Raw genomic sequence first — 14,311 nt, 5'->3', positions numbered from 1 at the left:
ATCTTTAGGAACAGGCCAGACAAAAGCATCTCAAAAACCCTTCAGGTATGATTCATTAGCTCTCCCAGCCCTGGGAATAGACTGAGGGCTTCCATCCCTATTTTGCTGTGATTTTCTGATATTTCTGGCTCACACAGCACATTCCCTGAGCTGCCAGATGGAGGGATGGAGCAAACATACCCCGTGAGTGGATCCCAAGCCTGATGGCTCCCTTGGAGGGGTAGAAAAAGCCTCTTTGGGCCAGGTTCATATTTCTGGTTCATATTCCAGGTTCATATTCCAGCCCCACCTCCTTGCAGCATTCTGGCAGCGTGGAAGAGCTTCCAAAGGGGAATGAATTCCCATTTGATTTATTGCTGGGTGACCCTGCCAGAACAGTGCTGTGGGTTATTAACAGAAAATGAGAATCTGACTCATTATATCACAGAGTCTAAAGTTTCCAGCTCACAGCCAACAACCCGAGCTGCACAAAACTCCTGAGCTGCACAAACTCCTGAGCTGCACAAAAGCTTCCAGAGCCCTTTGTTTGGACATGGTCGCTCTGCTCCAGTCCCAGGGAATTTTGTGGTGCTCACAAAGGCTGAACTGGCCCAGCAGCCCTTGGAACTGGGAGAATTCCATCCCCAGGCCATGTTTAGCTCTGGAGAGGCACCAAGGGCTGTCAGGAGGAGAATGCAGCCAGGCACAGAGAGGGACAGAGGGTCATCCAACAATTTCTCCTCTGCCTGAACTCTGTCCTTCTGCCCTCCAGAGTGATGGACACAGCGAGGATGGGGGAGGAAGGCTTCGGGGTCAGTGAGGACAGTGGGGCTGCGGATAGGAGCAAGAGGAGTCAGGAATGTTTTCAGCTGGATTTGGGCAGGAGGAGTCTGGAATGTTTTTAGCTAGAGATGGAGGTTTTTAGGAAGAGAGGAATGTTTTTAGCTAGGGCTGGAATGTTTATAGCTGGAGGTTTTTAGGTGGAGAGGGGGCTGGATTTGCCATGAGAGATGTTTTGCAGTGCTCTGGGTGACCAGGAGCTGCTGATGCACTCGTGCTATCCCTCATCCCCAGCAGGTTCTGCTCCAGGAGGGCATCACCCATCCTGGAAGGGACAGGAGAGGGCCCCAGGTGCAGGTTCCTGCTGGGGGGGCACTGCACTGCCCCACCTTTGCACAGGTGATGCTGCACGGGCACCTGGGAGCTGTGGTGGTGACTGGGCACAAACTGGGACCTGAGCTGGGCACAAACTGGGACCTGAGCTGGGCACGAGGAGGAGGGAAAGGGGTGACTGTGAACACAGTAATGAGCTCCAGGCCATCCTCCGGCTCTCCAACTCCCACATCCTCAGGAATTCCCACGCCTGCAAGGTTTGGTTTTGAACCACTTTGTGTCAGAGGAACAGCCAAAAGGCCAAATCTTCATCAGATAATCCCAGAATGGTTTGGGTTGGGAAGGACCCTAAAATTCATCTCATTACACCCCCTGCCATGGGCAGGGACACCTCCCACTGTCCCAGAGTGCTCCAAGCTCTGTCCAGCCTGGCCTTGGACACTCCCAGGGATTCAGGGGCAGCTTTCCTGGGGAGCCCCCTGAGCCCAGCATGAGCAGGAGTGCCTGGAGGGACCCAGGCACCACATTCCTTGGAGAAACTCAGTGCCAGGAGCTGGTGCTGGGCTCCCAGAAACTTCTGGTGTTGCTCAGACCTTTCAGACAGAGGGAATGTTGCTGTGAGGGTAGAGAGGAGGGACCCTGCAAGAACCTGGTGGGTTTGGTGATCGCCCCACGGGGATCTGCTCCTCCTGGCTGTCACTGCCTCACAGGACAGGTGAGGAGGCGAGGAGGAGGAGGAGGATGGACCCAGGTGAGGAGGATGGACCCAGGTGAGGAGGATGGACCCAGATGGGGAGGATGGATCCAGATGGGGAGGATGGACACAGGTGAGGAGGATGGACCCAGATGGGGAGGATGGATCCAGATGAGGAGAAACAGATCCAGATGGGGAGGAACAGATCCAGATGGGAAGGAACAGATCCAGATGGGAAGGAACAGATCCAGATGGCGAGGAATGGACCCAGATGGGGAGAATGGATCCAGATGAGGGGGATGGACCCAGATGGGGAGGAACAGATCCAGATGAGGAGAAACAGATCCAGATGAGGAGGAATGGGCCCAGATAGGAAGGAATGGACCCAGATGAAGAGGATAGACCCAGATGAGGGTGACGGACACAAATGAGGAGGATGGACCCACATGGGGAGAATGGAACCAGATGAAGAGGATGGACCTAGATGGAGAGGAACAGACCCAGGTGAGGAGGAATGGACCCAGATGAGGAGGATAGACCCAGATGGAGAGGAACAGACCCAGGTGAGGAGGAATGGACCCAGATGACCCCTCAGTCACACAGCTCTGGCCCCAGGCTGTGGCTATGCCTCTGCCAAGTGTGGTATGAGCTGACAGTGCAGACCCTCGTCGCTCTGCAGCTGACCTGTGTGAATCACACACAGGATATCCAGCTCCCCCACAAACCACAGAGCTCTCTCAGGACCTCTCACCACCCCCTTCACCAGCCCTGAGTCATGTCCATGTCTAGCCCTCACAGCTCAATCCTTGAGGTCAGAGATGGGACAATTCCCAGGCTCCTGTGACATCCAAGCCTCACTGCTGGAAGGTGAGACAGAGTAGAAATTCTCTAAAGTAGAAATCCATTTTGATTTAGGTGAAATGTACATCTTTGAGTCTGTGGTTAGAAAACATAGCTATGTAGCCTGACTGCAAAGCCTGGGCTCAGAGAAACTGCTTCAGTGAAGGACAGAGATAAGGGGGGAGAGACAAAGGGTGATAGAGAGAGGCAGAGGCTGCTGTGAGAGCAGCTCAACCTGACCTAGGAATTCTTTCTGATAAAGAAGAACTAGCAGCAAATATCACACAAAATTCATAAAAATGGATATATATGAACCTATTGTGAAATTGTATACGTATGTATTTGAGAGGGGGATAAAAAGAGACCTGAATTTCCAGAAGTACGCATGTCTTTTAAGGAGAGTGATCTCCACATGCGTCCAGCACTGTAATAAACATACCGGCTTCACAACTTTCACAAAGTTGTAGAGTTTTTGGTTATCTCTGCAAAACAAAGGTGCCAGGCAGGCGTGGAGCCTCTGTAGAGGCTGGAGTGAGGGCATCCCTTTGGCAGCAGGATGGATTTGGGGCAGGACTCGCTCTGCCCCCGGGCTGGGGGTGACCTCCTTCCCCAAATCCCACAAAGCTTTTCCAGCTGGCTCTGCCGGGCTCCCCTGGCCTCGGGAACATCACAGTACCTCACTTGTGCTTGGAAAGGTGGAGCCGAGCCAAGAGCAGCAGAGCCCAGGGCAGGAGGAAATCCCCCGGCACTCGGGGACTGCTGACACAGTGAGCCATTGAGCTCAGCCAGAGAGGGGACAGGGACAGCCCGGCAGGGGAGGGGACAGGGACAGCCTGGCAGGGACAGTCCCAGGAGAGGGGACAGGGACAATTGAGGGAGTGACAGTCCCTGGGAAGGGGACAGGGACAGCCTGGCAGGGAGTGACATGTGACCGTGTTCACAGGGGTCTCAGGATGAGGGAAGAGACGAGGATCTGACTCCATGTTTCAGAAGGCTTCATTTATTATTTTATGATATATATTACATTAAAACTATACTAAAAGAATAGAAGAAAGGATTTCATCAGAAGGCTAGCTAAGAATAGAATAAGAAAGAATGATAACAAAAGTTTTTGGCTCAGACTCTCTGTCTGAGCCAGCTGGGCTGTGATTAGCTATTAATTAGAAACAACTAACATAAGTCAATCCCAGATGCACCTGTTGCATTCCACAGCAGCAGATAATCATTGTTTACATTTTGTTCCTGAGGCCTCTCAGCTTCTCAGGAGGAAAAATCCTAAGGAAAGGATTTTCCATAAAAGATGTCAGTGACAGTGACAGTCCCCAGGGAGGGGACAGTGACAGCCTGGCAGGGAGTGACATTCCCCCAGAGAGGTTCTCGCACCCACAGCCAGCACAGAAGCTGTTCCAGGGGGTACCTCCATGGGGACAGAATTCCCTGCTGCCCACCCTGGCAGGGCAGGACTCCTGTCCCTGGGGCACAGAGGGAGCTGGATGAGTGTGGGATTTTCTGGGACCCCCATCAAAGGGAGGAAATGATGAATCTGACTCCATGTCCTTGAAGGTTAATTTATTATTTTATGATCTATATTATATAAAAGAATATTAAAGTAAACTATGTATATATATACTATAAATATATGAATATAGTTTATATATATAAACTATATATTTATAAATATATATATTGTTTATATACATATAAACTAAACTATACTAAAGAATAGAGAAAGGATACTTACAGAAGGCTAAAAGATAATAATGAAAAACTCGTGTTCTCTCCAGAGCCCTGACACAGTTGGATGGTGATTGGCCATTAAGTAAAAACAATTCTCATGAAACCAATGAAACAATCACCTGTTGGTAAACAATGTCCAAACCACATTCCAAAGCAGCAAAACGCAGGAGAAGCAAGCAGATAATTATTGTTTTCATTTTTCTCTGAGACTTCTCAGCTTCCCAGGAGCAAAATCCTGGGCAAAGAGATTTTTCAGAAAATGTGACGGTGACAGACAAGCCCTTTCACATCCAAAGGACACCACTGGTGGCAGGGCAGGGGTGTGTCTGCACCCAGAGCTGTGTTGGACTTTTGGGGTCATGTTTGAGCCATGCCAGGCACATTTCTGCTTGCTGGTGGAGTTCAGCTGATGGGACACCACATTCCTTGATGTGGGCACCACATTCCTTGGAAAAACTCAGTGCCAGGAGCTGGGATGGAGCTGGTGCTGGGCTCCCAGAAACTTCTGGTGCTGCTCAGACCTTTCAGGCAGAGGGAATGTTGCTGTGAGGGTGGAGAGGGGGCACCCTGCAAGAACCTGGTGGGTTTGGTGATGACCAGCAAAGCCTGGGCTCACAGCTGAGACTCAACCAATCAAAGAATAAAAAACTAAAGCAAATCAGGGAGCAAACCCGAGATGATCTCACTCGAGTGGCCAATCTGAGGTGTACAAGGGGCTGGGATGCCCCATCCAGGCTCCAGAGAAGGGGTTTGGCTCTGCTGGTGGCCTCTGCTTAAGCAGCCTTTGGATTTTAAATATTTGGGGTGTTTCCCAAAGCCTCTGGGGATTTACCCCTCTCTGCAGCTCCGAGTTCCCAGCTGCTGGGGATGGTCCTGAGCTGCTTTTTGGTTTTTTTTGGGGGGGGAGGCTGAGCTCAGAGCTGAGTGCTGCTGTGTTTGAAGGGGGTTTTGGGATCCCACAGGGATCCCACTGAGACCAAGTGGGTGGAATAGGAAACAGCTCATTCATAACTCAGCAAGGCAAGGCTGTGATTTCCAGAGGACTTTAGTGAACACAGATGTCCCAAGGCATCCACCACCATCTGGCTGGGTTTTCCTCTGCTCTGTGGCTTCCTGTAGTTCAGTGTTTGTGCAGGATTCCTCCTCAGCTTCTGCCAGTCCCCAGAAATTTGGGGTTAATCAGCAAAAACCTCACCGTGAGAAGCCACCAGGTTCTCTGTGCACCTCTGGTACTGCCTCCCCTCTTGTCATAATTGAGATGGAGACAATACAAAGCAACACATTCCATTTTTAGAGGGCTTCAAACCTCTTTTTATTGTAGCATGCATGCTTTTTATACATTCTTACAAAGCTCATTCGGGGTTAAGCAGCAAAAACCTCACTGTGAGAAGCCACCAGGTTCTTTGTGCACCTCTGCTATTGCCTCCCCTCTTGTCGTAGTTGAGACAGAAAGAATACAAAGCAGCACATTCCATTTTCAGAAGGCTTCAAACATGTTTTTATTAAGGCATGAATGCTTTTTATACATTTTTACAAAGCTCATTCGGGGTTAAGCAGCAAAAACCTCACCATGAGAAGCCACCAGGTTCTCTGTGCACCTCTGCTATTGCCTCCCCTCTTGTCACAGTTGAGACAGAGGCAATACAATGCAACACTGCATTTTCAGAAGGCTTCAAACCTGTTTTTATTCTAGCATTTATGCTTTTTATACATTCTTACAAAGCTCATAACTTTACACTTATTGGTGATGAGAGACAAAGTGTTTCTTGGAATAATTGCAGGTTTCTCCTATTTATCCTTCTTTCTTTCTTGGTTTCTATGTCAGCAACCTTGGTAGGAAATTCTTTCAGGGGTAAACATGGATCCTCTGATCAAACTCCTCTCTGGCTCCCAGAAGTGGCTGTAGTAAAACCTCTTGTACACCCTCTGTTCCCTCCTGCAGCACGGGGTGATCGTGGCAGATGAGGAGGAATATTTCATCGAGCCCCTAAGCCCTGGAGCCAACGTCAGCACGGGGGCAGAGGGCAAGGGCAGCCCCCACGTGGTGTACAAGCGCTCGTCCCTGCAGTACCCTCACATGGATGCAGCCTGTGGAGTGATGGGTAGGTGCCCCCACCTCCTCCTCCTCCTCCTCAAATCCAGCCCAAAACCCCCTGGGAAAATCCTGGTGGAATAGACCCACTCTGCTCCACATGGCAAAGAACCAAATTTACCTCCTGAATTTGAGATTTTCTTGGGTTTGCTTTCACCCTTTTTCTGGTGGCCTGGGCTTTGGGAAGCTCCAGTCCTCTTCTTGCAGCAGGGCTTGACAATTTGTAAATAGAGCATGGAATAGGAGAGGAAAAAAAAAACAAAACCTCTTGTTTTTCTTCAGAAGAATCCTCCCAGATTTGGCCAATTTGCAGAGGATTGGGAAATCACAGCTCACGTGTGCTCAGCACAGCCTTGGCTTTGGGGTTTGTGTCCATGTTGGGATAACTCTGCTGCTGATGGGGACCAGGTGGAAAAGGCCCTTGGAGGGCGGGATGTGGGGCCTGGCTCATCACAGGGGGCTCTGGGGGATGTTTAGGGGCAATGGTGACAGCACATCAGCCCCATTGCTGCACCTACAGGGCTTTGACCTCCAAAAGGACCCACAAATACCAGCCCATGAGATCTCCAGGTCCTCGCCCTTCCCACCAGTCTGGCCCAGAGCCTGGCTGGAATTCCTTGTGAGCAGGCAGAGTTTCACCATCTCCCCAAAATGCTGCAGGATGGCCCTCCCTCAGTTCAGAGAGGCTCTGTAGGGCTGAGGGGAGATGCCATCCCTGCACTTTTCATGGATCAGTTTGTGGGAGCGGAGCAGAGCTGGCCCTGACTGCTCCTGGCTTCTCTCCAGGCTCAGGTTTTGGGGTCAAAAATCCTGCCAGGGACTGGGAGGGACTGTGGGGGACTGGGAGGGACTGACATCCTGTTTGAGTGTCACTTCAGGGTGTCCATCCCTCACTGCCCCAGCAGTGACACTTGGCCAGATGAGGAGGCACTGTCACTGTCACCTTCTGTGCGTGTCCCCAGAGCCACCAACACCTCTGGAGCCACCCTGTGCTTCCCTGCCCCTGCCCACCCATCTCCCAAAGCCACTCTGGATGCAGACTCCCCTCCTGCTGACTCTTTGCCACATTCCCCAGCTTCCAGAAATAATTCAGCCCTCTCCTAATTGCTTCTTGGAAAGCAGAGATGTGCAGGGGGAGCCAAAGTTTAGAGCAACCACAGCACAACAGCTCCAGCAAGGCCACCCTGTGGCTGGACATGTCCTGTCCTGCCCTGCCCAGCATTCCTGGCACTGAACAGCCCCAGGAGCTGCCCTGGATCCCTGCAGGAGCTGGAGCTGGGAGGTTTTGGGGCTGCCTGAGGTTTTGGGGCTGCCTGAGGTCTGCCCCGTGACTGGATGTGATGAACCTCAGAGCAGGGGAAAGGATCCAGCTGGATCTGCTGGATCTGCAGGCAGGATCCAAAGGATCTCCCAGGACCTCCCCTGTCCTCTGGTGGTCTACAGGTGGGGAATTTGGAGCTGATGGCTCTGCTGGGGACCCCCCCAGGCTCAGCTCAGCAGCACTTGAAGCAAAATCCCACAAAGCTGCTGCTGCTGCTGCTGCTGCAGAGATTGCAGCTCTTTCTGTGGTGGAAAAGCCAAGTCCTAAATCCAGGTCCTGGCAGGGAAAAGGAAAGAGGAATTTCCAGGAAAAGGAAGGAGGAAAGGGTCTGCAAGGGCTTCATTTTCAGGTTATGGCTAAAACCTAAAAAAAAAAAAAAAAAAAAAGGGCAGGGCTGTGCAGCCCAGAGGGGTTTGGGGGTTTGGGGCTGGAGTGGGCTGGGCACCCAGTTATTCTGTTTTCATAGAAATGTTCATTAGAGAAACTACCCACCTGGTTGAATAATTGTAATTAAAAATTGGTAATCTCCTTTACATTTTTAACTGGATCTTCAGGATGTGTGTGCATAGCTAAAGGAGCCTTGTTTGGTCATCTCGCTTCTTTTGGGTTTTGATTTAAATTGTCAAGCGGATTTAAAATACGCGTTTTGGAACTGTGCACCCTATAGAATGATTTATGGAAAGATAGGTTATTAAAAAAAAAAAAAAAGGGGGCAGGAGGGGACAGGAGGGGACAGGAGGGCAGGGGAGAGGCCAGCAGGAGCCTGGGGACAGTCCAGGACTGCATTTGGGACATTTTCTGGCTCCACCCAGAAATCACAGAATGAACGAGGCTGGAGAAGCCCTTTAGGGTCACCCAGTCCAAGCTGAGCCCTGGCACTGGGTGCCATCTCCAGGCAGGGGACAGGAGGGGACAGGAGGGCAGGGGAGAGGCCAGCAGGGCCTGGGGACAGCCCTGTTCTGCCTTTGGGGCATTTTCTGGCTCCACGAGGTTGGAGAAGCCCTTTAGGGTCACCCAGTCCAAGCTGAGCCCTGGCACTGGGTGCCACCTCCAGGCCTCTCCAAACCCCTCCAGGGTGGGTGACCCCACCCCTCCCTGGGCACACAGCTCCACTGCCCAGTGACTCCTCCAGTGAAGAATCTTCTCTGGCCTCCTGCCTGAACTGCCCCTGGGGCAGCTTGAGAGCTCCTCCATGGCCTCCCCCTCTGGGACGGACTGGGACAGACTGGGACAGAGGGGCTTTGTACTGGGAGGAACTGGGAGCGTCTGGGGGGGACTGGGAGCGACTGGGAGGACTGGGAGTGACTGGAGGAGACTGGGAGGGACTGGGAGCGACTGGGGGTCTCTGGGAGGGACTGGGACAGAGCAGCTTTGTACTGGGAACCAGCAGCTGTGCCCGAGGTCATCCCAACCATCCCAAGGGCATCACAACCATCCCGAGGGCATCCCAGCCATCCTGGGGTCATCCCAACAATCCCGAGGGCATCCCCACCATCCTGGGGTCATCCCAACCATCCCAAGGGCATCCCAACCATCCCAAGGGCATCACAACCATCCTGGGATCATCCCAACCATCCCAAGGGCATCACAACCATCCCGAGGTCATCCCAACCATCCCAAGGGCATCCCAACCATCCCAAGGGCATCCCAGCCATCCCGAGGGCGTCCCAACCATCCCAAGGGCATCCCAACCATCCCGAGGGCGTCCCAACCATCCCAAGGGCATCCCAACTATCCCAAGGGCATCACAACCATCCTGGGGTCATCCCAACCATCCCGAGGTCATCCCAACCATCCCAGGGGCATCCCAACCATCCTGGGGTCATCACAACCATCCTGGGGTCATCACAACCATCCCAAGGGCATCACAACCATCCCAAGGGCATCCCAACCATCCTGGGGTCACCACAACCATCCTGAGGGCATCCCAACCATCCCAGGGGCATCCCAACCATCCCAAGGGCATCACAACCACCCCGAGGGCATCCCAGCCATCCTGGGGTCATCCCAACAATCCCGAGGGCATCACAACCATTTTGGGGTCATCCCAACCATCCCAAGGGCATCCCAGCCATCCCAAGGGCATCACAACCATCCTGGGATCATCCCAACCATCCCGAGGGCATCCCAACCATCCCAAGGGCATCCCAACCATCCCGAGGGCATCCCAACCATCCCGAGGTCATCCCAACCATCCCAAGGGCATCCCAGCCATCCCAAGGGCATCCCAACCATCCCGAGGGCATCCCAACCATCCCAAGGGCATCACAACCATCCTGGGGTCATCCCAACCATCCCAAGGGCATCCCCACCATTCTGGGGTCATCCCAACCATCCCGAGGGCATCCCAACCATCCTGGGGTCATCACAACCATCCTGGGGTCATCACAACCATCCCATTCCCTCCCCAGACGAGAAGCCCTGGAAGGGGAGGCACTGGTGGCTCCGGACACTGAAACCCTCCCCGCTGAAGCCCTCGGGCAACCACAGCCAGCGGGGCCAGCTGCCCCTGAAGAGGTCGGTGAGCACCGAGCGCTACGTGGAGACCCTGGTGGTGGCTGACAAGATGATGGTGGGCTACCACGGCCGCAGGGACATCGAGCAGTACATCCTGGCCATCATGAATATTGTAAGTGTTACACCCACACCAGGAGCCTCGAGGGCTGGGGGAGAATTCCTGTTCATCACCCTGTCAGGAAAATGATCCCACAAATGGAAAATTAATCCACAAACGTCAGGTTTGTGTCCAAAAAGGAGACAGAAGAGTCCTTTTTGCTTTATTTGATTAAAGGGAGAGGCCATGGGGCCTCTCAGAGCTTTAGAGGATGCAACCACCTTTTTATCCCAATTTCCCTTCTCTCTTTCCCCATTTCTGAGGTATTTGAGAGGTTCAGACTTCCCAGAACACCTTATACCAAACATTCCCCTCTAATGTATAACCTTCCTTTTAAATTTTAAATTCTTATGGAATTTAGGGGTTTTTCCCCATTGGCTGAGGTACTTGAGAGGTTCAGACTCCCCAATACACCTGATACCAAAGATTCCCCTCTAATCTATAACCCTCCTTTTTAATTCTTAATTCTTATGGAATTTAGGGGGTTTTCCCCTTTTCTGAGGTACTTGAGAGGTCCAGACTTCCCAGAACACCTTATACCAAACATTCCCCTCTAATGTATAACCTTCCTTTTACATTTTTAATTCTTGTGGAATTTAGGGGTTTTTCCCCATTTCTGAGGTACTTGAGAGGTTCAGACTTCCCAGAGCACCTGATACCAAACATTCCCCTCTAATGTATAGCCCTCCCTTTTATTTTTTAATTCTTGTGGAATTTAGGGGGTTTCCCCATTGTTTCTTTCATCTTTCAATATCCAATTTCATTTATCAGCAAATCTACAGTTTGTTTGTGAAGGTAAATATTTTTTTCCATTCATCAATCAGTGGAATCCTTCCCATTGTTTCTTTTACCTCTCAGTGCTGGTTTCATCTACCAGCAGCACCACAGTTTGTTTGTAAAGACAAATCTGTCATTCCTCTCAACCTCAAAATCCATGCTGGGAAAAGGAGATTTTCCAGCATGAAGCAGGATGGGGAAATGGGATCTGTTCCAGGCTGGCAGTGGCTTCTCCCCTGGCTCAGAGCAAGGTGTGAAAAATGCCAATCACTTGTTTTTAAAATTTTAATAGTAATACAATGGTTATAAAAAAATAGTAATACAATTAGAGTAATAACAATTTGGACAAATTGAATTTGGACAATATGAGACAATAAACACAAAGAGTTATGGATGTCCAGGTACCTTTTTCTGGGCAGCACAAGCCCGATAAAGGACACAGTTAACAGAGGATTAACCCTTAAAGACAACAGCCTGTTGCATATTCCTACACCTCACACATGATGCATAAATTCCATTCAAATACAGGATTCTCTCTGGTCATCATCAACTTCTTCCTCTGAATCCTAACAGCGCCTTCGAGGCAGGAAGAAGTTCATTTCTTCTGATAATGGAGCAATAAATTCTCTTTCTCTGAAAGATTCAGGTGTCCTGTGGCTGCCATCTCACTGCAAGTCCTTTCTTTTAAAAAAGTATCCTACATAGCATAGTTTCTATTTTAACATTTTGTTATAACCTACAACTATATTTACCACACTACTTAAGAGAATTAATACAGCATCACTTTCTAACACAACACATAAAATATTCATTTGAATATTTGCGAAAAGCCAATCATAAAATACATGCATTTTTCACAAAGGCTTTGGGGTCCAAAATCCTGACAGGCTGCTGGCAGTGGATTCTGCCTAAGCCCAGAGCAAGGTTTTGGGGTCCAAAATCCTGCCAGGCTGCTGCTGCTGAGCAGAGGGACCCCGGTGGGACCCCGGACCTGCAGAGGTAAACCCTGGCCTGTCTGACCCCGGGCTGGGAGAACAAAAGCCTTTCTTAGAGCAGCATCTCTCCGCTGAAATTAGCATTGCAAATGCGGCCGGGCAAGCTGAGAACCACATGGGAAAGCAGAAGGACGGGCAGCTCTCACGCTTGGGGGCTGAGCAGAGAGAGGGGCTCAGCAATCCCCCCTGAGCTCTGGTTGTGGTGTGGGGCTCTGCTGGCAGCAGGGTACCGGGCTGGATGCATTAACAGCCTGAATTGGCCGTGCTGGATCCTCCTGTGAGGTGAGATGGGTTTGGAAGTCATCCATCAACCCTCTGAAAGCCCCTCTGTGACGGCTCTTTGTCCCGTCCTCCGCAGGATCGCTTTCCACGCTTTGCATTTCTAAAGCCCCGACGCCAGATTTTCCAAACAATCCCGGTTTCATCTGCTCCGAACCTTTCCTGGGGGATGCTGTGGCCTTCCCGATCCCCCCCCGAGGGATGCTGTGCCCTGCCCTCAGCAAAGCTCCAGCCCCGGGGCTGCAATGGGGATTTTGGAAACGCCAGCAGTGGGGGCTGCCCTGAAATAAACAGAGCAGGAGACTTTTTCTCCTATTAAATGACTTTATTATAAGTGATCAGTGCAAGGTTGGGAGGCTCGATGGGTCTCCGTCGTTGCCCCAAGAGCAGTTTGGAGAAGGAGAAATGCAGAGCTTTGTCCGCTAAAGGCCGAAGCTGAGGGTCCCATCCTTACCAGACCAATTAATTTCTACCTCGTATTTTTCACCTTCTGAGTTTTCCAGGCTCGGGTCTTGGGTCCAGCTGAGGTCTTAGCTCAGGGTGAGGGGCAACAAAGGTTTTTCAGCATCTCTGCACACTCAGTACTTTGTTCCTCACGTCCAGACATCACTCTGATCTCTTAATTCTGTACTGGCTCGTTGGTTTTGGGGTCTTTTCGGTAAGTTTGGTGGGTATCTTCCCATGGCATGCTGGTCTCGAGGATATTTTGCATTCTCTCTGATGCCCCCCCCATGTCCCCTCCTCTCACCATCCAGGGAGAAGGACAACTTAGCCCCAGGCAGGGCTAACAAGAACGACCCATGATTATGATAACAAACAGGTAGAACTTCACCTTGGCAGCACCTTGGTTTAACTGGTTCTGCAACCCTTTTTTTTCCCCAAAAAAATTGGCAGATTTTTTTATTTATAACAGCGATTTTGGAAATGCCAGCAATGGGGGCTGCCCCACCTGAGCTGAGGGATTTTGGCTTCCCTGCTCTGGGACAGAGAACCCTGATTGTGGTCTAGGGGATTCTGATACTCAGGTGGTGGTGTGGGGTCCCATTCCCATCCCTGCTTCCCAAAAATATTGGGTTCAGACCCCCCCACAGCAGTGCCCAGCCCTCCCCAGCTCGCCTGGCCACAGAGCTCATTTTTAAGACTCCTCTTTTCTTGTTTCTTGGAGGTCAGGTTGCCAAACTTTTCCAGGACTCGAGTCTGGGCAATATTGTCAATATCCTGGTCACCAGGCTGATCCTGCTCACCGAGGATCAGGTAAGCTGGACTTTGCTGAGCCTGTCCTGGGTCTGCACTTCCCTTCAGGAGCTCTGTGTCCCCACTGGATGTCAGTCCCAGGAGTTCCCCCCAGTGCACATCCTCCCAATGCCTCCTGAGGACTGGGCTGAGCAGACCTCTGGGAATCTGAATTTTTCCATTATAAAGTCACTTTAGGGAGGTTTAAGCAGCTTTGGTTCTCCTAAAGTGATGTTGGAGCCCTGGCTGCTGAGAATTTCAGACTTTCTGTGCTGCCAGGCACTGACCCCCAAGAGAACACTGCACTGACCTGAGGCCGTGGAGAAGCTTCCAAAATGGAATGACAGAACTGGGATTGTGGGTGTGGAGTTTGAATAGAAGTGTGTGATACCACAGGGTGGGAAACTTAGAGTGGAAGGTTTTAGAATGTAGTAATATAGATAAAGCAAGATGGAGGTTTTAGGGCAGAGGCTGCTCCTCCTTCTTCTTCACCTTCTCCTTCTCCACCTTCTTCTCCACCTTCTTCTTCTTCTTCTTCTTCTTCTTCTTCTTCTTCTTCTTCTTCTTCTTCTTCTCCTTCTTCTTCTTCTTCACCTTCTCCTCCATGGATTTGGGTGGTTTTGTGTAATTGGATAAA

At 51.1% G+C, this 14,311-nt stretch overlaps 1 protein-coding gene across 1 annotated transcript in view; it reads left to right on the top strand.

The window, feature by feature from the left end:
• The window catches only part of ADAMTS10 (ADAM metallopeptidase with thrombospondin type 1 motif 10), an 83,388-nt gene that overhangs the window by 24,034 nt on the left and 45,043 nt on the right, over positions 1–14,311 (top strand). The window contains exons 4-6 of the mRNA XM_054650224.2: positions 6,306–6,465; positions 10,188–10,405; positions 13,612–13,695. Of these exons, the coding sequence (XP_054506199.1) occupies positions 6,306–6,465; positions 10,188–10,405; positions 13,612–13,695 (462 nt within the window). The remainder of the gene's footprint in view (positions 1–6,305; positions 6,466–10,187; positions 10,406–13,611; positions 13,696–14,311) is intronic.

This window comes from Agelaius phoeniceus, chromosome 29 (assembly GCF_051311805.1).
Source record: "Agelaius phoeniceus isolate bAgePho1 chromosome 29, bAgePho1.hap1, whole genome shotgun sequence".
Taxonomy (NCBI): domain Eukaryota; kingdom Metazoa; phylum Chordata; class Aves; order Passeriformes; family Icteridae; genus Agelaius; species Agelaius phoeniceus.
This window is presented reverse-complemented; position numbering and strand designations above follow the sequence as displayed.